This window comes from Pogona vitticeps, chromosome 6 (genome assembly GCF_051106095.1).
Source record: "Pogona vitticeps strain Pit_001003342236 chromosome 6, PviZW2.1, whole genome shotgun sequence".
Lineage (NCBI taxonomy): Eukaryota > Metazoa > Chordata > Lepidosauria > Squamata > Agamidae > Pogona > Pogona vitticeps.
The window spans coordinates 49,064,117-49,088,492 of NC_135788.1; the positions used below are offsets into that span (position 1 = coordinate 49,064,117).

Genomic DNA, 24,376 nt, shown 5'->3' on the forward strand with positions numbered 1-24,376 from the left:
TTTGTTTTAATTACTTGCTGTGTTGTGATTTTTATATATAGTAACAGAAAATAACTATGTAAAGCACTTTTATTCCACACAGGGATTTGAATACTTTAATTACACTTGCTTTTGCAGTTTTGATCCTATTGCTTAAAAACCAAACAACAGCACATTTTTTCAAAGCTGGTTTTGCTTCTTCTGTTGCTGAGTGAAAGTTTAAAGGCACACAGCAGGAATCAGTGGAAATAATTAACCCTACCTTCTTAGTTGAGTCAAAGCACTAAGCTTCATTGTGCAAATCCTAAGAACGCCTACTCAGCAGGAAGTCCTACTGTGTCCTGTGGGGCTTACTCTGAGGTAAGTGTGTAACACTGCGTCACTGACCAACTATGTTTCGTCAATAGCTACAGTATATGCATTCTCTAAGGCCCACCTACGAACAGGGAGGAACTGAAGTTTGCAAGTGAAATGCCAGCTAGAGACATCACATTTTCCACTGTCCATCATGGACAGAAGGACTAGAATGCTTAGTTCTTATCATGACAGGGATCTGTCAAGGTGGAATTTCTTCAAAATTTCCAGTGCTCCTTTCCTATTCTACTAAATGGCCTGGGGATAAAAGAGCCAGCTGTAATCATGTTTCTTATACACTACTTCTTTACCATTGTCTATTTTCTGGGCTGTTTTGGGATCAAAATTTAGGTACTTCTGAAGGTCAGGGGTCCAGTTCTTCACATCATTTTCACTGTATCTTCCTTTCCAGCGTAGGTGGCTCCAGGGATTTTTCAACTGGAGGAATCGAAGCCCCTAGAGAAGTAGGGAATACAGAATACCTGGATTATTCCACTAGCCAATTTTCTTATGAGTGCAGGAAAGGAACTCATTATATTCTCAGTACATTTGGATAAACCTGATTAAGAACAACATCAATCAAGGCTTCTCTCCCTAGTAGACTTTGAGCAGTGCCACAAATAGACACATATAGAAACAGATGTGGTAAAATCAAAGATGGTAAAAGATACCTTATATTCCCTAATATCCAGAACAGCATAGGCGTGGGTAGGCACTAAACCCCATCTTTCTCCTTCTTCTTCTGTCATCATTCCAGTAGCTGTTGTAATAAGCACATCCCCTTTGTGAAATCTGGCCACCAAGAATAAGAAAATTTGCTTTAGTGGATGCTTCCAAAAAGAGTTAATTGGTGCCGACTGCTTGCCCATCTACTGCTCTAAAGAGGAATAAAAGTTGGTGGAGGGCACTTGGGAAAGCTGAAAACCAGTGACTGCAAACTGGGGCTTCCCAGAGGTGACTGGGGCAGGAAAACAGGAGAGTAGAAAATACTGAAGAGCTACTTTCAGGAACTGCAGCCACTACCAATGACTTCCATAGAAACTTCAGAACTTAATACTTCCAGTGAAGCCAGATTCTAAGCATTTCCCGAAGTCATCCACACCTAACTGTGGAATCTGAAGCATACAAAGTTTGAACAGCAAACATACCACAGCCTCAGATTCTCACTCTACTATTTTTGAGGTGCTGAAAAACATATGTATATCAATCCCATCCAAAAGAGGTGCATATGTTGCCCACTTCTTTTTAAAACTAGTTAATGATCAAGGAATTGAAACACAACACTCCCCAGATAAGTTCTACATGCCATCTTCTAAATCTATCTTTTTTCAAGAGGAGCAAAGGCATAGATACAGATGCAGTCAAAACCATGTTGATCTATTTTTATTCTTTAAATTGCTGTCAGCTGGGGGCTCCAACAAACAGCAGCATCACACTGTTCTGTTTATATAACCGTAACCATAGAGCAGAGGTAATCAACCCCCGGTCCAAGGCCCGATGCCGGGCCGTGGCCTGAGCTGGACCGGGCTGCGGAGACAGACCTCCTGCCCCCCATGCACTCCCCTCCCCACAGTTGCTTTGCGGGCGTGTCCCCCACCCCTTCACACATGCGCCCCTGCACGCGTGCACATGCGCCCAAGAGTGCGAGCACAGGGGTGCCCTGTCCTCCTCAGAGGCTCAGCCGGTCCGCAGTCCCAAAAAGGTTGGGGACCGCTGCCCTAGAGGATAGATTACCTTTGGTAAAGCATTCTGAAGGAATTGTCTTTGTTAAAACTTTGATTGTCTGAGTGCATAGCAATCCGTTCAGGTATCCACCCTGTCAGTGCATGGAGATCAATGTTCTGAAACACAGGCAGAACAGAAAGGAAGAACAATTCAGAGCTGAGCTGTATCAGTGTCATCTATGGTGAGGCGCTCAGAGTGCCGTCCTCCAAATGCTGTTGGACTGTAACTCCCAAGGAATGCTGGGAGTTGCAATCCAACCACATTTAGAAGGCTGCATTTTGCTCACCTGGATCGATATGAAGAAAAACACTCCTGTTTTCAATAAACATACATTTCTGAAAATCTCACATTTTATCCCCCCCACCCCCATTTTTATGCCTAAATAGAAGAGAAGTTACACTCTAAAAATACAGAATGCTCATCTTGCTTGTTCACCTGATACATTGAATTTTAGAACAGCCACCAGAAACTTTCAGATTAGAGTTCAGGACAGAAAGAACTACCGTGTTTAATTTCTTTCCTTTTATTACCTTTGGTGTCAAGTATAACACTTCCCTCACAGCCGCAGAAGATTAAGCTCAAAATGTGACAGTGACAAAGGGCAGTAGCTAGAAATCAAGGAAATGGGGCATGACTCAATATTGTGTATTTAGTGGTGCGCAGATCTGTGGTTTTGGACTACAGTTCACAGAATTCCTCAGAAAAGGTCTGGGAGTTGTAGTCCAAAAAATTATAAATCTGCACATCTTTAGCATCCACAATTTCATCTTTAGAGTATGAGGCCTCCGTAAAGACATGCTGTGTTTTCTGCCACCATTCCTTTAAAGGACCTGGTTCACAATATTACTTATTCTCAACAGAGAAGATTTATCCTGCTGAAAAACGATTCACATCTCAATACACTGGGCAAAATCCTGATGAAATGCCTGTGGCGCATTCCACTCTACCAGCATATCTCTGTTTGGTCATCACTGCAAAAGGGGGACTGTACAGAGCGCCTGTTTAAACCAACAGATTTTCTGCTTGCATTAATGAGGTACTGGATACTTCCTTATCCACAAACATCAAACTGCTTACACGATGGATTGCTAACAAAGTGGAACAACAGAACAGGATTCTGCCCTCAAATGGTAATATACCTTTTCCCACAGGTCTTGAACCATCTATTTTATCTTCTCTAGCCTATGCTATGACAGGAGGGATCTCCCATAGAACATTTGCCCAAATAAACAGTTCGCTTCATGACATGAAGAAATGAGTACTCACTGAATTTGACCCTGGAAAATCATAGCCTCCCATGACCTTCATGTATGCCTTTTCTATCAATGATACCCAGAGTTCATTTTTGTTGTTGGAATAAGAGCAGAGAAGTTCTCCACTGTGATCTATTGGTAACAGGTCATCAATTATCACCTGGAGAGGGAGGAGGAAAGAGATCAAACGGACAGCCCAAACAGAAGCCTATACCTGGGACAAAGACCTTCTGAAGAAAATAAAAAAAGGTGAAGTGGCCGAGCCATTACACACAATGCTATGACATTTAACTCAATTGTTCAATGTGATGGAAGAACTCCTGGTACAATGAGTTAAGCAAGTAACTAACTGAAGGACTGCATCTCCCCATATGAGCCTTCTTGGCACTTAAGATCATCAGAGAAGGCCTTGCTCTCAGTCCCATTACCAGAGCAATGGGGGAACACAAGAGAAGTTACTTTCTGTGATTGCTCCCAGGTTATGGAATACTCTCTCTTTGAGAGACCAGGTTGGCCTCTCCCTTTTAACCTTTAGCTATTCTATTCTTCTGAATACCATAAGCCGTCTTGAGTCTCCCGATCAGGAGAAAGGTGGTCTATAAATAAGGCAAACAAAGAAACAAATAATCAGTTACTTACTTTCCTAGGGACACCATTGATATGTAGCTTGACCATGTATTTTCCACAAGGATTATATTCTGGCTCTCCTTTTTTATTCTGTGGGTAGATGATGCTATTTTGATGAAATGAGGTACAGAGAGGGGGAACAAGATTAGTTCACATTTTGCACGCATGCTGTGAATGATGTCACATCCAACACTATCAATTCAGAGCTCAGGTAAGAGTGGTGCTGAAGACTATCCCATGTTATCTCGCTTTGGAACGGAGACATGCCTGTTCACATGGGAGAGTAAAACTCTGCAAGGAAAACAAAACACTACAGAAACAGGAGGACAGGGATTTTTCTAAAGGAATCAAAGCAACACAATAAACACAAATTAAGCCCCATTCAGGCATTTAAATGTCCTGCACATGCTGAAAAGGAAGCACCTCGCCTTGCCTTGATCCAACGTTATATGCATCGCTCTGCCTAAAAGGAAGAATCCAGGAAGATATGGGTTTTTGCTTGTCTATAGAGCCTATATACAGAAGACAGGAACATTTCTTCTGATTCCTCCTGCACTGCAAGGAGAAAGTGACAATGGAGTGGCAGAGCTAGGGGTGTTCTAATGCCTGAATACAGGTTATTGGGGCTACACAATGCCTCATTGGCACATTTTCATTCTTTTGCTGGACTAGTTTCTGTTTGTGTCATTCTCATCATATGAAGGCACCACTGAATTATATAACTCACCAATTACAGACAGAAGGACTTGTTGTGGTATGAAAATTAAGGGTCTGACATTTATATGGTTAGATTTAGGTATCACCATACATATGCAAGGCCTTACAAGGGAAACCTTATGCCTCAGCAATATGAAAGAATGAAGAAATACAGGCCTTCATCGGGTGCTTTGCTTTTATATCAGTACACTTTACAACTCAATTAGCCTTAGAGAGAAAACTGTGGGTACTCAACTGTGAAAAGTTTAGTCTCAAGCAATGGCTTTGATCCAATAACTTAATTTTCTTGAGTAGAGGGATTTTATTGATTTAACACAAGTGTGTCACAAGACACAAGGGGAATCTGAACTCTAGAAGAATGCATCTATTCATGAAAGGCGTTGTGCACTCTTCTGTACAGTGTCTCAAGCTGTGTGCAAGCCCAAAGTATTGTATAGCTACTTACACATGGCAACACAATGCCTTCCACAACCTCTACACAACAGCTCACAATATAGCTCTATATCCAACCCAATACAACTCAATATACACTCTCTCTTTTCTAATTCTGATCTTCATAGAAGCCAATCTCACTATGTTCTCTTCTTGACCACACAGAGAACTGCAATCTTGACAATCAAGCACTTTCAAATAACTTGTTTTTAAATCCAAGTTTTTCTAGATTAAAAAAAATCTATACACTGTCACTTCCTTGAGCACCATCGCTGGTCAACAGCTACTGTATTATGGAAAAATTACAACCTTTACTATGGAAATGCAGGAACTCAATAGAACAATGACTAGAAAATGGCAGAGTTCAGAGCAAAAATCGGATGGAGGATACACCAAGTGGACAAGTGAACGAAACAACCCACATTGTTTTTAAAAGGGGGGCAAGACAGAGAAACACTGTACAGAACTAGTGAAAAAAACAAGACCTCCTGAACCACACAGGAAGGATAAAACAGAGCCTACCTGGTTATCAACTTCTTGCTGAATCGTCTTTCATATGCTGCGCTGATCGCGAGTGAAGCAACAAAAGAACAATCTGATACAATGGTCTGAGAAGAAAAAAAGAGAATACAGAGTATAGAAAACAGCAAATAGTTTAGTTTACTTTTTCATAATAAACAAATAGGAAAAACCTGTGATCCTGCTTAAGGCAAATACACTAGAAACTGTCAATGCAAATTTTCTTAAAAATCCAAAACAAAACTTACAATACGGCAAAAGATGTTCTTGGCAATGTAAGGTGCCAGAAACTAGGTGCAACATTTGTTAGGTATCCTGTTGGACCAAACTCAGAAAGGAGATTATTCTCTCGCTACTGTAATGGCTGAGATTGGGTTTAATGTTTGTTTTCCTCTAAACTTGTAAAGCAAAAGTTTCCACTATTTCCTTTGTTATTACACATAAATGGTTCCTCTACAACAATGACTGCAAAGAAAATAGCAATTCTGCTTTCTCAACTACGACCCAAGGACTAATTAATCCATTATGCTGAGGAGGAGAGGTAGAGGAGAGATGCTAAGCCTGTGAGACCTCTTGGTGCTCAAAAAAGAACAAGAAAGAAGATAACCAGTCCTTGTTTCAGACAGGAATGGAGCCTGTTTTCCTCTTTTTTTCTTACGAAAGTAACTGAGTCAGGGTAAGTATTCCAAGTTAAATTCCATTTTTTGCTCCACACACTGTAAATGCAGCTGCTAGAAAGCAACACAATAGGGTTGGCTATTTATGTGAGCAAATAAATTTGAATGCAGTATACAAATAGCACAAATCATGGGGGAAAATACACAGAGAAAATAGCATTTGCTTGATATGAAGAACATTAATTCAGAAGCTCTAATCTGGTTCTAATGGCAGATCGAGAAAAAACACACAAAACATTAAAAAATAAAATCCGTCCTTACCTGTTTTATGCTGAAGCTTGACACAGTATAGATCATTGTGGGATTGTTTGTTATTTCATCTGGCCGCACCCATCGAGAAAATATTGCTTTTTGCTTGGGAGACAAAGGCAACTTGCCACATTTATCTCTGAAATTTAAAAAAAAATCTGCTTGTTAAGTATAAAGTCCATGGATTAGTAAATAATTGCATCATATATTATAGGGGGGCAATTAAAGAAGTTTTCTCCTGAAGATTTTCTCGTAACCTCTTAAGTTCCTAGAAGCAGATGGGCCCAGCACTCCATATTCTTGCTTCCTCTAGCTCCCAGCCTCCCACCTCCTACATTCCATGTTCCAACCCTAACTTCAGTTTTGCTACTAGGATCCTCATGAATGGCTCTAACTGACCCAGAAATTAGCAAGACAGCATAGTTGGAATTGGCAGCCTGGAAAATGTTTAGCATTGATTCTCCAGATGCTAAGCAATACCTCGGCTTCTAAAATTTGAATGGGTCCCTTAATACGAGCAGAAAGCAATGGGTTTTTCTTCTTCACACACCCTGTCATTAAGGATTAAAGGTACTGTTTGACTGCTGTTCACCTGACACTGAAAACTGCAAAGAACATAAGAGATCATAATATATGAGAAAGCACTTCAAATAGCACAGAAATAAATTTATATTCACATACGAGAATGGTACTGGAAAAGCAAAACGCTCTCTCAGGTCAACATTCATGAATGGGACATATTCAATGCCATTTATTTTTGACGTCTTCCTGTTGAGATAAGATGCAAGGTGTCAAGACCAAATTTTATTCAAAATAAGCTTACTACCTATCATGTCAATCTATTATTGTTCAGCTGGAATAAACCTTAGGCTCCCGCACTGCATTTTAAGGATATCAACCTGATTAGGATGCTGTGGGTGATCTCATGCATAAAGTACTTCTCTTCCTTCAATTTAGTGTCAAATGTTCTGTTTACATGATGAGTTTATTCAGGGATTTGTATGTTTTTTCCTTTCAAGGTTGTGGAGAAATTTGACTGTGAACATTTAACAGTTAATGCAACACAGCTTATTATTTGCCTCAGAACTATTCAAATAGTATGTCAAGATGAAGTAAGAAGTGTTGCACCTTGTACAACTAATCTGCTGAAGGAAATCTGGCCCTCTTTGTTCAAGGAAAGGTGCTGTTGCTATGACTTCGCAGTGCCTCATCACTTACACTGCAATATGTTCGCACCACAGGCACTGAACGGCCAGACACTAAAACAACAGCTCTATACACAGTGTTCTGTTCTTTAAGAAATACCAAACGTACCAAATGACCAGTGTCCTGGTCAAAACGTGGAGCTATCTAGGAATACCAGATTTTTAAAAAATACATTCATTTCCACAAACTACCGTGCTGCTACATCTCTTTTAAGCCTCTCAGCTCACAAGATATGCAACTACTACTGTAGCCTTAAGTCCTATGCAAAGTCTTACCTTTGGCTTTTTTTTTTCAAAAAGTTGGGAGAGAATATCAGCAGCAATGCTTATTAATTGCCCACAAATATGGATTTTCCCCCCAACTGTATATTCTGCCAATGTTATCTACTGAATTTATTTGCATTAGGAGAAAAATGTTATTAGGACAAATGCCATGTGGTCATTTGGATAAACTCTTCTGTAAACATCAATAATACATGCTGGGTTTAAAAAAATAAAGGTTCCCCATTCAGCTGCCAAGCTGCTTCTGCTGCTGCTATTATCTCCAGTCAATGACTGGAGACAGGAAGCAGCTTAAAGCCTGGGAAATTGTTGCATGAAATGGCACTCCTGTATGCAACCTAGGAATCTGCAGCACGGAGGTTAACTCCAGAAGAGACATAACCAGAACTGGTGGCAAAATGTCCCAGCTGGTGAGAAGTTATATCTGGTCCTGCCTACTTTGCTTTGGCCTTATCTCCTGTCTTGAGCCCTAACCAGTGCTAAAGGGGAGCCTCTCAGGATCTTCCCAAACTGTAAATCAACTCTAGGCCAAGAAAGCTTCTCCCTCCCACAACAGAAGTTAAAAACATCTTCCTTTCCTTTACCTGAGCACCTCAATCTCCTCTGCAGTGTATCGTTGACCCTGAGGTTCACTGGCATGCACAGGCCTAACGGTCTGTGGCTTATCGTTCAAAGAAAAATCAGGTCCCAGCGGGAAGAAGGTCCTCACAGGCTGATTTTGTTTCACCACAGGTTTGTCTTTCTGACATGGCTTTAAGTCTTTCAGTGCCTCAGCTCTAAAACAAGAAGAGTTAAACAATGGTAAACTCACCAAGAGTGATATCAGAATTTCAATTCACCTACTTTGTTACGTCACTTTGTGCTTATCAGATTTATTAAAGTGTCAGGGAAACCACTCTGTTTAATTCTTGCTAAAGAAAATAAACAACAGAAATCAGGTGGAGCAGAAATTTAACTCTGTTATTCCAAGACTGTGCCTAAACACAAAAAACAGATACTGTAATCAGAATAGGCTTTTAAGTTTCAAACAGGCTTCCTCACCCGCCCCCTTAAAAACCACTTCTTACTCTGTTGTTAGTGCAATGCCTCTGGACCTTCATCAATCTGCAAATGCTACATTCACTATTACCTACACAAGGTATGTTTGCTCCCTACATGGAGGGGAAACATCTAATTTTCCCATGCTGCTGAACTTTAATGTCCATGATCTTCACCGCTGGCTGCACGAATTCATGGGTCATAAGAGTCTCTATTCTAAAAAACTAGTCCAGTTGTTTTATTTGCAAAACTTTCAAAAAAAAAAACAACAACATACATTACCACTGACATTTAAACATAAGCATGAACAAGCAAGGTAGATCCAGTAGGGTCCTTGTGCAAAACCCTCTCCCTACAGACCAGGGACCTTTTGAGTACTGTTTGCATTGTGGGAATGGCATACTGTCAGTTGGCAAGGCTTCCAAAAACCTTACATTACCAGGAGGGCTTCCCATGCCTCTACAAAATGAGAGACAAGCAGTGAAAAATATTTCGTAACTCTACAGAGCTGATGGGACCCATCACACAATATATCTGAACCAACTGCTGAGAAGCTTACCTGTCCAGTGCTTGTCGAGCCAACTGCTTCAGTTTTGTCTGGAGACCTGCTTCTGAAGTTTCATTTGCCTTTAATATTTAAAGGGAAAAAGGGAGAGATTTTTAAAAACTCAACTGTCAATCTAGCACACATGTCAGTCTAGTACTAAACACTCAGGCAATTGCTGAAATCCTGTTGCTTGGCACAGTAAGTCACATTTTAAGCAGGCCCAATGAATCGGTGGGGATTCCACGAGTCTAAGGAAAGGTAAAGGTTCCCCTTGACAAATTGACCAGTCGTGTCCAACTCTAGAGGGTGATGCTCATCCCCGTTTCCAAGCCATAAAGCCAGCGTAGAGTTTCCATGGTCACGTAGCCAGCGCAACTAGACACAGAACGTTGTTATCTTCCCAACCGTGGTGGCACCTATTTATCGACTCACATTTTTTACATGCTTTCGAACTGCTAGGTTGGCAGGAGCTGGGACAAGTGAAAGGAGCTCACTCTGTCACGTGGATTCAAACTGCTGATCTTACGACCTTTCAGCCTAGAGGCTTTTTTGCGGTTTAACCCACAGCACCACCATGTCGAGTCTACTCCTTTATAAATTCCACTGATTCAAATGGGCCTGCTCTAGCTGCAACTTCCCACACTACGCAACAGGATTTTAGCCAATAATTAAGACGCCAATTGTCAGTAAGTTTCAGATCCTTCCATTTCCATTTCCTGAACAATTGTGGGGTTCAGAAAAAATGTGTGTTTTCCCCCTAGAAAGCTTCCACTAGCCATGTTGGCTTGGTGATTCTGGAAAATGCAGTCCAAAACAAAATCTTTTCCAAACAGCGAACAACTGTATACAGCTGGCAAAGACCTACCATTTTTTGATAATGCTATTTAACAAAACACTGGATTAAATAAATTTGCCTCAACACAACAAACCAGGTACTGATTCATGTCATTATAGCCGGAATTACTACTGAGATACATATGTGTGCTTTGTTTAGAGAAACCCAAATATGAGAAAGAGGACAGGGAGGCGAAGCCCCCTATCAGAGTGCTGTCTCCTCTCTCCTTAGAAATGGAAGGGTATGAGACCTCTAGTCCCTTATAGAGGCTGGCGCAGAAATAACAGGAAATGATCCCTCCCAAGACCCGACCGCCTAGCCCTGATAGAAAGCCTGGGAAAAGAATAAGGGCCAGAAGAGGAGAAGGGAAGAGAAAGAAAGGGGGAAAGCCAAGGAAGAAAAGGCAAGAGAGGTGGTGAAGGAAAAGACTGGTGAGGAGGAAGGGAAGATTGGTGAAGAGAAGAAAGACTAATCCTCAGGGGAAGAACAACTCAATGTGATACTGAAAGAAGAGGGAGTGTTAGTGAAAGGAGAAGAACACCTGCCAGACTTCTAGAAGGCTGGGAATGGATTACAAAAGAAGATCCCTTGATGGGGGAGTTGGTACAGTTGAAAGTACCTAAGGAGCCGTCTGAAAGACAGAGGTGGCACTGATCCCCCTGCCCCTCTGTAAACCCTCCTTATGGGGACAAAGGGGGCATAGGAGGTTACAGAAAGAAAGAGGTGGTTGAGCCTCTGGGAGGTCAGCAATGAGAGAGTGACCATCAGCTTGCGAGACAGAATGGAAAGACTCGACACTTTGAGAAGAAGTAGGCAGGATGGGGAGAAAGATGGGGAGAGAAGCTGGAGGGAGCTGGCAGCCTACGTTCGGGGCAGTATCTACCCTATCATCAGCTCTACAAGGAAGTAAAGGCTGGGAATACTCCCACACACACACCTCCCCGGAGAGACTGTGGACAGTTCAGGAAGATGTTTTAATACAACCTCAAGGTTCTGAGGTAGTTGAAGCATTTGACGTTATTGTTGAAAAGTTACCAGAAACATTAAATAAAACCACTGAATTTAAAGCAGACCCACCTCTGATCATGAGTTTCGAACTCCAGAATACTTGTGTAAAGGAAGATGAACCCACTCACATCAGTGTGATAGCAGGGAAGACAGATAATGCGAGCTTGCTCCTTTCTCTCCTAAACAGCCAACTGGTGGGACTTTAGCTTTGTTTAGGATGGGTGGGGGAGCATTAGCATACAATGTGGCTTTAACACTGGCCATGTTGACTGGGGTTTCTGCATGTTAAAGCTCAAACCATCTAGAGAGTCAAAGGTTCCTTAGATCTGTTTTAGGGTTACGGATACCAACTGTGACTACTGGATCAGGAAGGTACTCTACAGAACCAATTTACAGGAATGATTCCTCATCCAGGTATGGGCAACCATGTAGAGATCGCTTCCCCCACAGCTGTGAAGCACTTGGATGAGATGTGATGACCCTGGGTACCTTCAGATGCCATTGGACTATACTGTACCTTATATTTATGACATTGAGCATGTAGGCTAGAATTAATGGCACTGGAACCCAATGGTACATAATGAGATTCATACTTGTGATCTACACCAATCAAAGCTAAAGTATTAATTAGTATACATTACATAGTACTGCCCACCACCTCACATCACAGTATTGTTCTAGAAATGCAGGAGAATCAAATATTGAGACTTAAGACAGTTTTTGAACATAATGAATGAGGAAGCCTCACAAGGAATAGGTTCAGTGCTAAAGTAGATATGAATGTTCTAGCCAATTCAGAGACATACTTTAAGTTATGTGTAATAAATTAATTACTGAGTACTCAAGTACTTTTCATTTTGCCCTTCCCAAATGCTCTATTTCAAGAAAATAAAAGAAAAAGTAATAATCATACTTGGTGGAGTTACATCATGATGGCGAGCTCTTCCTTAAATGCATTTTGACTACTGGCTTTATGAAAAGTGGTACCTGCAATTGATAGGTTTGGAGCCAGACTAAACTTTCCTGGGGATAAGGCTCATTGATATAAAAGATTAAATCTGGTGGAGATGCACAAGATTATGCTGTAAGGCACCTGGTCTTGGCTCCCCACTGAAATCAAAGGGACAACTTAGTCATGACTTCAGTTAGTTCATGTTGCAATGAAGAAGACTTCAGTACAAAATGGCACTCCCAAGGCTTCTGCTTCCCTTCTTATTTCAACAGAATTCGATGTAGGAAGTGCACAGACCAATCAGGTCCCACTTTTTAGGCCAGTATCAAAAGGTGTGCCCCTACATCACATACGGCTCAAAAAAATTAGAGGAGAATAATGTGGAATAACTTGACATGGTGGCTGGAAGTATTACTCAAGAGACATTTTTATATGCCTTTCCCCAGGCTTCCTTACATCTAGCTAAGTACGGCATCTTCAAATCTCTAAAGCGTGATGTGGGTGCACACCTTGCATGTAAATCATCTCCATAAATGGGAGAATTTCTTACCATAACATTAATTGCATCAAGTTATGTTGAAGTTTAACATACTGTTTTCAAACAGAGCTCCACGGCTTCAGTGTACAACTCTATGGCTTCATCTTTGTTGCCTTTTTCATCTTCATCGAAAGCCTGAGTAACCAGGAAATGGGCACGCTCCAGGTCCAACTGCTGCTTTGACTTCAAGGGGTCCACTTTCTGTGACTGAACTGGATTAAGGAGAAAATCACAAGATAGTCAGTCTTTGATTAGAACAGTTAGCAGCTCATCAGTAAACACAATCTTAGAGCCAAAGTGGAATATCATATATTTACTGCAATATGAAGCTTCAGTCTTCTGCTGCCTGGTGCATTTCAAGTGCATTGGGTCGCAAATCTCCCAACAAGTATGGCCAGGAATGGTGGGAGTTACAGTGCAGCACCCCCAGAGGGGGTCAGGTTGCATAATGCTTTCTACTCTGTACACACCCAGTTTACTGAAGGATGTTTGTGACTCTGGAAAGCTGGGAGGGCTTTTGTGCCTCAGTCTTTGAAAATACTCTACCAGGAACTTGTACAATACAAGTAATTTGTCTAGCCTAAACCTGACGAATACATTCTTGTCTGTTAAAGCAACATGTCAGTCACTAAAGCCTCCACTTTAAAGCTCTCTTCTCACATTGTAAAATTCCTACATCAACAGATAAGTCACTCTAGTGAATATGTGATAAATAAGTGCACAGATTTTTCACACTGCCTTCTTGACATAGAATTTTAGTTTCTTTGATGATGAAATTGAGCTTTTTATTGTTAGGTAATATCACAGAAGGTGCCCAGTTGATTATGTAGTGAAAACAGACCTGGGTTGTTGGGTTTAAAAAACAACAACACACTAACCTGCTGTGTACAAGGCTTGAACTCTTTCCAAATATTCACTTATTTTTACTGAAATATTTTCCAAGGTTGATCCTGCCATTGCAGCATAAATCAAAGCTTGTGCAGCTTCCTGCACAGAGAAAACATAATACACGTTTTAATGTTTCTGGTTCTTTAATTTTTATTTTACTGGCACATGTAAATATGACCCGGTTTCACAAGTAAACAGCTACCTTGCTGGACACACAAAAACCACCACCACCACCAACAAATTACAAAACTACAAATAATAATACTTGCTATACACTAATTTCTACCATACACCCCATACCCACAGGACCCCATTGAACAATATTTTTATTACAAACTTCCCTTCCAAAATTGTATAGATTGTTTAGAGACTTTCCCCTTTCCTTTCACTAATACAAATTCAACAAATCTACCCCAAATAGCATAAAATATTAGAACTTATTTCCCCTCTTTTCATCTTGGGTCAATTTATTATTTAATGCAATGTCCCAAATTTCACCATAACAATCTTCTAATATCATTTTTGTCTTTCCAAAACCTAGCTATTAATATTCTAACACTTGTCATAAAGTTAATAATCAATTCCTTCGAGTAATAATCAAGATCTAACTTATCAAAAATTGACAACAAAGCAATTTTAGAATTAAATTCAATATCTTTACCAAATATATCACATATTTCCTTAAAAATCAGTTTCCAAAATTTCTTAATCAATTTACAATCCCATCATATATGATAATACGTACCAATTTCTTCATCACATTTCCAACAAGCTTTGGAATAATCTGAATTTATTATATTCAATTTTACAGGAGTCAAATACCATCTTAAAAAGATTTTTTAAAAAAATTCTTTTATTCTTATCGACGTTGACCTTAAAACTCCCATCCTTCACATTTTAATCCAATCCTCTACAATCAACTCTTGACTTACGAATGGCCTGAGTTACGAACATTTTGACTTACGAACTGCTTTCATAGGAAAATAGACTTGACTTACGAACTTAGATTTGAGTTACTAACTAAAAAAAAATGCGCGGGAGGCGGGGAAAGTGCAAAGTTTGAACTTTCAGTTAACTGTTGGCCAGTGAAGAGGTTGCCTGTCTGCTTCCTCGCTCTTCCCAGCGTTTAGAGAGTGGATTGGGAGACAGTCTTCAAACTGCCTGGTATTGCCTGAACTGTATTTTTATTTTTGGCTATTTTTGGGGTTTTGGGAATTTTTTTTCACATTCTTTTTTTTAAGCAGAGCGACTGCCTGTTCTGGATGAGTACACTGTATGTTTTTACTTTACTGTATGTACTGTACAGTACAGGGTTTTTTGCAGCTTGGTGGGGGGGTGTCTTGCAGTGTTTTAAAATGTCTGTGCCTGTGGTTAAAATATTCTTTGAGTGCATGTGCTGTTTGTTCAGGAAGGCGGCATTTTTGTGCTGGAGGAATGGTTGCTGGATTGCTATGCCTTGCTGTATGTGTGGGGTTATGTTTCTGTGCTCTTATGGGTCTTGCATTGTTTTAAAATGTCTGTGCCTGTGCTTAAAATGTTGATCCAGAGTCTTTTTGTGCTGGAGGAATGGTTGCTGGCTTCTGTGCCATGCTGGGGGGGAGGGTTACCGCCCCTCAACCTAAGAACCAAAAACAGAATGGATTAATTGGTTTTCAGTGCATTCCTATGGGAAATGCTGATTTGACTTATAAACTTTTCGACCTACAAACTTCCTTCTGGAACGGATTAAGTTTGTAAGTCAAGGGTTGACTGTATTTTAATTCGTCTTTAAGTCATTTTCCCAAATTAATTTCAAAGCTTCAGTTCATCACTCTTTTTCCTCTTGTTCCAAAATTATGTTATATATTTTACTTACTACTCCCTTCATCAAAGCATCTTTCTGCATGTTCTCTCTGTACTTACAGTACAATCCTCTGAGCTGTTTACAGGTGTAAGTGTTGTTACTTAGTGGTGAAAATGAAACCACGTACACTCAAGAGGGAAGTGCAAGGATGAAAAAATATAAAGGGTTTCCCTCAGCCAAAATAAAAACAGTTCAACGAAGACAAAGCATGTTCAATTACCACAAAATAGAGGCTCTTGAGAGGCTCAGAGGAAAATGAGATGGGAAGAAATGGATAAAATGCAGCATCCTGGAAGAAAGCATGACTGATTGATTGAGACAGTGGGTATGTCATATGGATACTTTTTTTTGTTTTTGTTTTTGCTGCAAGTCAAGTCCAATGCCTAAAATATTTTTCAGAAGTCCCCAGAACTTCAAGTGAGATTTTGCTTAAACAACACTGGTCTGGCCAATATCTCCACTACTAAGTAAAAAGATAGGAATGTACCAATGACACTAAAGTTGGATGCAAAGCTATTTCTTACTAACCAAGATATTCTATGAAGAATTTCTCCTCAAGACACAATATGATCCTGGACATATTTACTAAGTGATAAAATCACTGGAACTCACAGCTTCAGATCCATTTGTGGCTATCAACATACAGTGGTGCCTCACATTACGATGTTAATTTGTTCCAGCGAAAATAAAAAGCCCATTGAAACGCATTGAAACCCCTTCAATGCATTCCAATGGGCTGGAAACTCACCGTCCAGCGAAGATCCTCCATAGGGCGGCCATTTTCGGTGGCTGTCTTGCGAGGAATCTGTCCCAGAAAACAGCGGGGGGGGGATTTTATTTACCCAGCAGCCATTTTGAAACCACCGGTCAGCTGTCCGGAAATCGTCGTTTTGCAAAGAATCGGTTCCCGAAGTAGGGAACCGATCATCGCAAAGCGAAAAACCCCTATTCAGACCATCGTTTTGCGATCGCAATTGTAACTGCAAAAAGATCGTCGTAATGCGGTTTCGTCATAATGTGGTTTCGTTGTAATGCAGGGCAATCGTAAAGCGAGGCACCACTGTATATCAAACCTTTTCAGCATGGCATGCAATCTTACAGGAGCAATATGTCACAGTTTCCAAACAGGTGCACAGACTTGCTATATTGTAATTCTTTTAAAAAAATTTCACAGGGGTATGGAACCTTGGGCTCTCCATATGTTTTCAGTGACACCTATGAATATTGCTTACAATTGTCCATGATAATTCAAAACATCCGGAGGGTCTCCACTCCAAAAACAGAGGTCACTAAATAGAACAGGCGTTCAAATTTTAAAATATTGAATTTATACAGGAGCCACCTTAGAGTCACTGTGGCTTTACCATCTAAGTTAATCATGCTAATGTTCCGTTTAGCATCACCCAGCAGTACAGACTTTATGACATTTTTGGTGAGTGCCCAGAACTCAGTGGTAGGGCATACATTTTGCTTCAAAAATCCCAAATTGAGTCTTAAATATGTCCAGTTCAAGCATAGATGGTGACTCTGTAGCTTTCTACATACTTTTGAAGTACAACTCCTGTCCATGGCCGTAACGGCTGGGACACAGTGCAGTTAGTATCCAAGAAAGACTAGAGAACTGTTCAAACCTCTGAAAGGATCTTGAAGGACTGGGTACTTCCTCTGCATGAGATCTTAGAGAGCAACATAAGTAGATCACTACCTCATAGATATAAAAAACACTGGCTCTCTAACAAAATCATCCCTGCACAACCAGTGGATCTGGGTTTTAATATACAAATGAGATTGGCTATTCAACATTTTGTTTCTGGAAGGAAATACAGTAAAAAATTATTTATTTATTTATTTATTTATTTATTTATTTATTTATTTATTTATTTATTTATTTATTTATTTATTTTAATTTAATTTAATTTATATGCCGCCCACTCTAGTCAAAAAGGTCTATACAAAAGGAGGAAAGGAAGATAATTACAAAATGACTGAACATTATACATAAGGACTAGTCATGCAGGACTGAAGGTTAGTTTATCACCACACCCTCACCCTCTGTGTTTGCTGGTGCAAGATGGAACTAAATTTGCAAAATATGAATGGCATCTGATATCCTTAATCTGAAAACAAATCAAATGATTACAGGTGGCTTTTCTGACTACCCAGTTGAGAGATGTCACCATTCTGTCCTCTTCTAAGTAACATACAAGCAAATGTCCCAAATACTTTATGACAGCAAGTTCAAGAACGCAAATGTATCTGATTTGTCACTTCTAATCCATTTACTACTGCCTCAGAAAGGTTCAGAACAAGTAGCAGAAAAAAAATTAATTGTAAAACTTGAAGTACAGTACAGTATATTCATCTCTATTGCAGTCCTGTGAAGAGGCATGTATCTGCTACTGGTGGTGAATTCAGAATGGCTTCCAGGCAGGAACATTTCATTAAAGGGGTTTCCTCTTCTGCTAAAACTAGAAGGTATTTTTCCTACTGCATTGTATGTTATATTTATAAGCTAGATGTTGGATCACATACACCCACCCGCACACTTTTAAAACAGGTATTACCAAAACGAATAAAAAGAAACCAGGACCAAACGCTACCTGTTTATCACACCGCTTGCTTAGGCATACTTGGTTTGTAGCAACAGATCCTGAGGTCTGTCAGTCCCCCGACCCAGTAACCTACAGTTCGAATCTTGCATTAATGACTAAGATTCATTCCTGAAATGCACAGGCTCGAACTCTAGCGAGCCCCCCGGGGAGGACCCGCGATTCCAACACCCAGGAGCAGCCAACCAAAGGACCTGTCCTATATTCCAACCGAGGACGCATCTCAAGCTAAAGGGAGACAGGAGGGTCCCGATCTGAGTCCGCCGACCCCTGCCCAGGAAAGGGAGCTAGGATAATCAATCCCGCTCCCGCTGGCCGCGTAGAGACGGCGCATCCGAGGCTCAACCCGTGGCAGCGCCCTCCCTACCTTATAATAAAAGACCGCCTCTTGGTATCGCCCCCCTTGGTCCCGCTGAACCGCCAGCTGCGCGAACTTCACCGCGTCCTGCTCCAGCGCCGCCACGTCCATGGTCAGAAGAGGAGGAGGACGGGGGGAGCCCCCGAACCCGAGAAACCCCGGGCTTGAGCACCCAAACCTGTTACTTTCGGTTTTCGCTTCCTCTTCCCGGACATCAAGGCAGCGCCGGGCGCGCGCCCAATAACTCCGCCCCCATCCGGGAATAAAGGCATCAAGAACCACCCGCTCTTGCCTCCCCCGGGAAATGGTGTCATCATGGTACGCATGCGCAACCTCTGGAGTTTTACAGTTTGGTATACAGAGATAAAACATTAAAGAGTGACAACAACAGAATCCTCCAGAATTTATCCGTTGTTTTTTTCTCAGCTAAAGTAAGCGCAACTACAGCTGTCTTGTGTCACCGCTTAGCGGCTGAGGAGTTCTATCAGGCACCATCTTGCTTGGGCTCCAGTCCTTCAATTTTGTAAGAAGAGTCCGCAGTCGATTAGGCCGAGTAACCCAATAAAATTCTTTCCAAAGCTCAAGTATTTTTTAATATTTTAGGGGTCCGATAAGGCTTTACCCCACCCTTGTTTAGGGGTTTATGCCAAACAAATATGGTTTACCTTTAAAGAGCCGCAAGACCCGTTGCAATAGCCTATCCCGAACTTCTTGCAAAGGGTCTTGCAGCTCTGGCGACACAAGACAGCTGTATTTGCCTCTCGTCCCCGAAATTCTTATGCGCATGTATTTCGGAAGTTAGATACCAGGTGTGAGTTTATCTATTATACCTCTACGCCTCTGGCGGAGAAACGTCAGGCCTCCTCTCTCTCCACGCGTGCGTTGTTACGTACCCCAGCGTCCGTAAGGACGCCTACTCAGCCAAGTAGAAGTGAAGCTCTTCCGCCAGAAAATTACTTTTGGCACGATATGCAACGCATGTTCATTTTTAGATTATCAGAAGCATCGTATGTGTGTTTTCTTGTTGGTTGGTCATTTTTCGTACAGTGTTTTCGTACAGGCGGCTGTAGTTTGTTAAACCACCTGTTGCTGGAGAGATTGTGGAATCCGGAGGGTCTTACTTTCTACCATGTAGGAAAAGATGGTGGTAGTACAATACCTTGTTTCCTTAATATTGCGAGCCAAAAGTGTTGCTTCTTATAAATCTTTAAACATTATTCTAGATGGAATTGTTTCAGAATTGTATCTGGCTGCAACTAGCAATGCATGAATTGCATCTCAGATGTATGCCTTCTAAAATAGAAAATGGGGATATCAGGGTATGTCTCGGGATGTGGGTTCTATGGCCTGGGGACATGTGTCACCAAGCAAAAATTATACAACGGGATTTCCAGGCTGAAGTTTTGAAGCTGCAGTCCTTCACATGCTTACTGGGAAACTGATTCTACTAATATGCGCAGGTTGTTTCTTAGTAGAAATGTATAAAATTGAGTTGCACAGCATATAAATGGGGTACTATAGGTCTTTGCAAGCACTGCTCTATTTCATGATAATATGGTAGTTTTACTGTAGACACTGATTTTGTTAATTGTGCATGATACTGTAGTGTAGACAACCACCTTCTCATTTTACTCCTTTCCTCATTTGAGAAGGTTAAAAACACATTCTGGATCAAGATTCCAGCAAATAGTAACAACAACAACAACAACAACAACAACAACAACAACAACAACAACAACGAAGTTTTAGTGTAGATGATCAGTTCCCAACTGAACAGGATCTGAATATAACTGGAGTTGTGATTGAAATGAACAGACGATTCAGAAAACTGGACTGCTGCTTTCTCAGACTAAGTGCCTTGTATGTGGCTCCTCGTGTACTCAGCATGGCTCAAAAACAAGGTGTAACACAGTGGTTACAAGTTGCAAAACAAATGACCTGATGTACGAAAGTCTGGATTTTTTGATGGAAGAACAAGGGTAAAGGGTGGTTAAGACTAAAATCCTACCCATACTTCTCTGGGAGTAAACTCCAATGGACAAAGATGAGGGAATTTAAATGGCTTGAAACATTCTTATCTTCAGTGTGCTCTGTCTTATCTTCCACTTGAACAATTCTCCCATTCACAGGGGAGACATTTATTCTCCCATGAGATGGGTCCACAAAGTCTTTGGATGGTCAGTTTACTTGTGTGTAATGTTCACCTTCTCAGCCACATTAGATGCTGTTCCAAGTCATCCATACAGAGCATGTTACCATAGTCTCTTGAGACTGAAGGATGCCTAATCAAGGTTCACTCAATTTACGCATGAGTACATTTACCCAGTTTACTTGAGAGTATGGAGGCAGCAGCAACAGTAGTGGAGGACAGCAGCAAGACAGCAAGCTTCACCACTAGTACTGGAAATACCTGCATGAGGGGGTGGAAGGATGGGGATAGAGATGGGATGTAGCTCCCCTTTCCCTGCCTTTCTTCTCAGGTGGAGCGCTGATGGGGCGGTGCTTCCTTGTGTGGGTGGAGCCTTCTCTGCCTCTTCCTGTGACTGTCATTCAGTGGGCCCGGGTAACTTTCCTTTTGTTGTTGTTAAATAAAGTAAGTGGCATAGTGACACAGTGTTGCTTCAACCTAGCATCATATAGTAGGAAAGATACCTCAAATGTATTAGAATTGTGCTGAGTAAGTTAGGGAACTCTTTAAAAAAAAAAGGAAATACAAGACGGAGTTTCTCCCTCCTTTTTAACGTCACGACCCACTTAATACGTCGCAGGGTTGTCACCTCAGATAATGCTGCCCACAGCTCCATTTGGACTAACCATCTGCACAGTCTAGACAACAGGATAATGAGGGAGTGTGGGGAAACATGCTAAATAAATAAAAAGCTTTCTGGCCATTGCCAGAAAGGAATGGGATGGCTCTAAAAAGGGGCAGGGTGGAATGTGATGAATCAAAGCACATGCAGATGCCTTAATTTGGTTCAAACCAAACCACACCCAAAGCGATCCACATAACAATCTATATACTTATCTGGATAGGCCCTCAGTTTTGAGCAGATCTACAATGGGACGTGGTGGCACTGTGGGCTAACCGCAGAAGCCTGTGCTGCAGAGTCAGAAGACCAGCAGTCATAAGATTGAATTTACGTGACGGAGTGAGCGCCCGTCGCTTGTCCCAGTTCCTGCCAATCTAGCGGTTTGAAAGTATGCAAATGCGAGTAGATAAATAGGGACCACCTCGGTGGGAAGGTAACAGCGTTCTGTGTCTAAGTCGCACTGGCCATGTGACCATGGAAGATTGTCTTCGGACAAAACGCTGGCTCTATGGCTTGGAAACGGGGATGAGCACCGCCCCCTAGAGTCGAACACGACTGGACAAAAATTGTCAAGGGGAACCTTTGCCTTTTACAATGGATAGGACAGGAGTATTACATACAGATTTACAATATTTGTTTCCTTTCGTAATATAACCTTTTGGTAAATCATATTTCTCTAGAACTCCACAATATGTGTTATATGTTTTTTTAAAAAGTAATTTTTTAAGAATATGTTCAGTGTATAAAATACACAAAAGCTCCAGAAAAGAGTCTTGTTGGAGGTTTTCTACAGACTTAAGTCAAGCTAGAAATGTAATGTTTTTATTGCAGTTAAGGTAATGACATTACCCACAGTTTAGATGCTGTTATTTTTGGTGTCTCACTTCTAACATTGTAATATTCATGTTGATTGTTATAATTCTTATATAATTCTTCTAGTAAATAAATTCCTAATTGTTTTAATTCATCTAGTTCCCCAGAGATTTTTCTAATAAAATATATTTCATGCATTAATAGTCTGTGTCATACAGAAAGGTTCCCCTTGTCCAGTCATGTCGGACTCTAGAGGGCAGTGCTTATCCCTATTTCCAAGCCATAGAGCCAGTGTTTGTCTGTAGACAGTTTCCATGGTCATATGGCCAGCGCGACTAGACACAGAACACTGTCACTTTCCCACTGTGGTGGTACCTATTGCATATACAGGGTCCTCACTCTACAGCAGAGAGAGAACCATGTATATTCCCAGCAGAATCCTCCTCTTCCTCCACTGCCCCCACAGGCAGCTCAACCTCCGTCTCTGGCCCCAGTCTAAGCCAGATGGCCAGGAGACATGGATAATTTATGTCCCTGAGCCCTGGAATCTCCCAGTTTGGAAGATCCACCAGATACCTTTCGGATGGGCACCCAGCTTCCGAATGGCCCCCTTCCCCCATGGTGGCCCCTCCCTCCCACTCGCACCCTCTGAACTGCCTCTGGCTGAGGCAGGGGAGGGCAGAGAGGCCTCCCCCTCTATCCTCAGGCACATGGAAGACTGCTATGGCTCCTATATTTCCCGAGGTCCCCGTAGCCTGGAGCCCCATGGTGGTGGGGGCTGGGAAGCATAGGGCCTCTGATGATGCTCAGGCTCCTCATTTCCCTGTTCAGAAAGGTGTTGCTCCCCAGGATGGGAAAGGAGGGAGAGTCTCCCAACCTCAAGGTGACTCTCCCTCACTTCTCATGCTGGACGGAGACTGGGATCACAGTAGGAAAAGCGGAGGAAGGGTCTCCCTCCCCTGGGCAGGCAATGTTCAGCTGACTCCTCCTCTTCTGGTGCTCAGCTGTGAGTGTGGGTGTGGGTGTCTTTCAAATGGTAAAATAAAAAATAGATTGAAAGAAGACTAGAGAGATAACTCCTGCATTCAGGAGGGAGTACAAAGTGTAGCAGAGTTAAGAATGTGGCTGTCTTTGTGGGAGTGTTTTGGGTGGGTTTTCTTCATTAAGGCACTGTTTCATAATGTCATGGCATTTGCCAGCCAAGCAGTGTATGGCATGCTTGCCATTGAGATGACGGGAGAGAGAATTCTCTTGAAAGGCAAGGAGCTCCAAGAGTCTCATCCACTGTATGCAAAGGAGAAGCTTCCCCTGGAAAAAGTGGTCACAGAGAATGGAGACCAAGAGGAGCCATGGAGGGAGTCCAGAAGGCACAACCCATGACCTAAGAAAGAAAACGGTTGCTCAGGCAACAGAAATGGTCAAGGAGGAAAAAGGGTTGCCCAGACCTACCTTGTGTCATGGGTTCTGCCGAAGAAGATCTGGAATCTGAGGGATTAATTACAGCTGAGGAGAATGCTGGGCAATCAGAATCGCAGGCAGCTGAATCACCACCAGATTCTCCTCTCCCAGTAGCCAGAGTGAGGGAGAAGCTTCGGCAAGGACTCATGACACTAAGATACGAAGCCCACATGAATGCTTCCCATAGCAACATCAGGTTGACCAGCCCTGAGTTTTAGCAGGATGAGGTGTTTAGATGACTGCTGTTGCTATAAAATCTGCACACAGAGGCTTGCAAGTTTGTGGAAGCAACAAGTCAAACACTTTGGTTGACATCCATGTTCCTGCTTATCCTGGACCCTGTTCTCTGGACCCCTGGCTTTGGACTCTGACTGCTGACTATGGTTTGTGTTTTGGCTTTGGTGTTTTGGTATCTGCTTTGCATCTTCTGGACTTCTGATATTGGACTGCTTTATTGGACTGTTGCCTGTTGAAACCCCCTGAGAACGTGACACCTTGTTGCTGCCATTCTGGGGGGGGGGGAAGCATGGCAAGCCATGTGGGGTGGAGATACCTTGCCACACTCACATTGGCTGGCAGGGAAATTTAAATGATACACTGCGCAGCTCCTCAATGTACCAAATAGGAATAATAATTCTCTGTTGTAAAGTGTAACAATAT

At 41.7% G+C, this 24,376-nt stretch overlaps 1 protein-coding gene across 2 annotated transcripts in view; it reads right to left on the reverse strand.

The window, feature by feature from the left end:
- The window catches only part of CAPN7 (calpain 7), a 32,286-nt gene extending 12,868 nt beyond the window's left edge, over positions 1-19,418 (reverse strand). For both annotated transcript variants that reach the window (XM_073003490.2, XM_020812705.3), the window contains exons 1-13: positions 18,645-19,418; positions 13,816-13,924; positions 12,992-13,149; positions 9,617-9,684; positions 8,604-8,795; positions 7,214-7,300; positions 6,545-6,671; positions 5,610-5,695; positions 3,951-4,044; positions 3,325-3,471; positions 2,068-2,174; positions 1,005-1,125; positions 645-789 (exon numbers count right to left, since the gene is read on the reverse strand). In XM_073003490.2, the coding sequence (XP_072859591.2) occupies positions 645-789; positions 1,005-1,125; positions 2,068-2,174; positions 3,325-3,471; positions 3,951-4,044; positions 5,610-5,695; positions 6,545-6,671; positions 7,214-7,300; positions 8,604-8,795; positions 9,617-9,684; positions 12,992-13,149; positions 13,816-13,924; positions 18,645-19,007 (1,804 nt within the window). In that variant the 5' untranslated portion in view covers positions 19,008-19,418. The remainder of the gene's footprint in view (positions 1-644; positions 790-1,004; positions 1,126-2,067; positions 2,175-3,324; positions 3,472-3,950; positions 4,045-5,609; positions 5,696-6,544; positions 6,672-7,213; positions 7,301-8,603; positions 8,796-9,616; positions 9,685-12,991; positions 13,150-13,815; positions 13,925-18,644) is intronic.
- Positions 19,419-24,376: the final 4,958 nt, after the last annotated feature.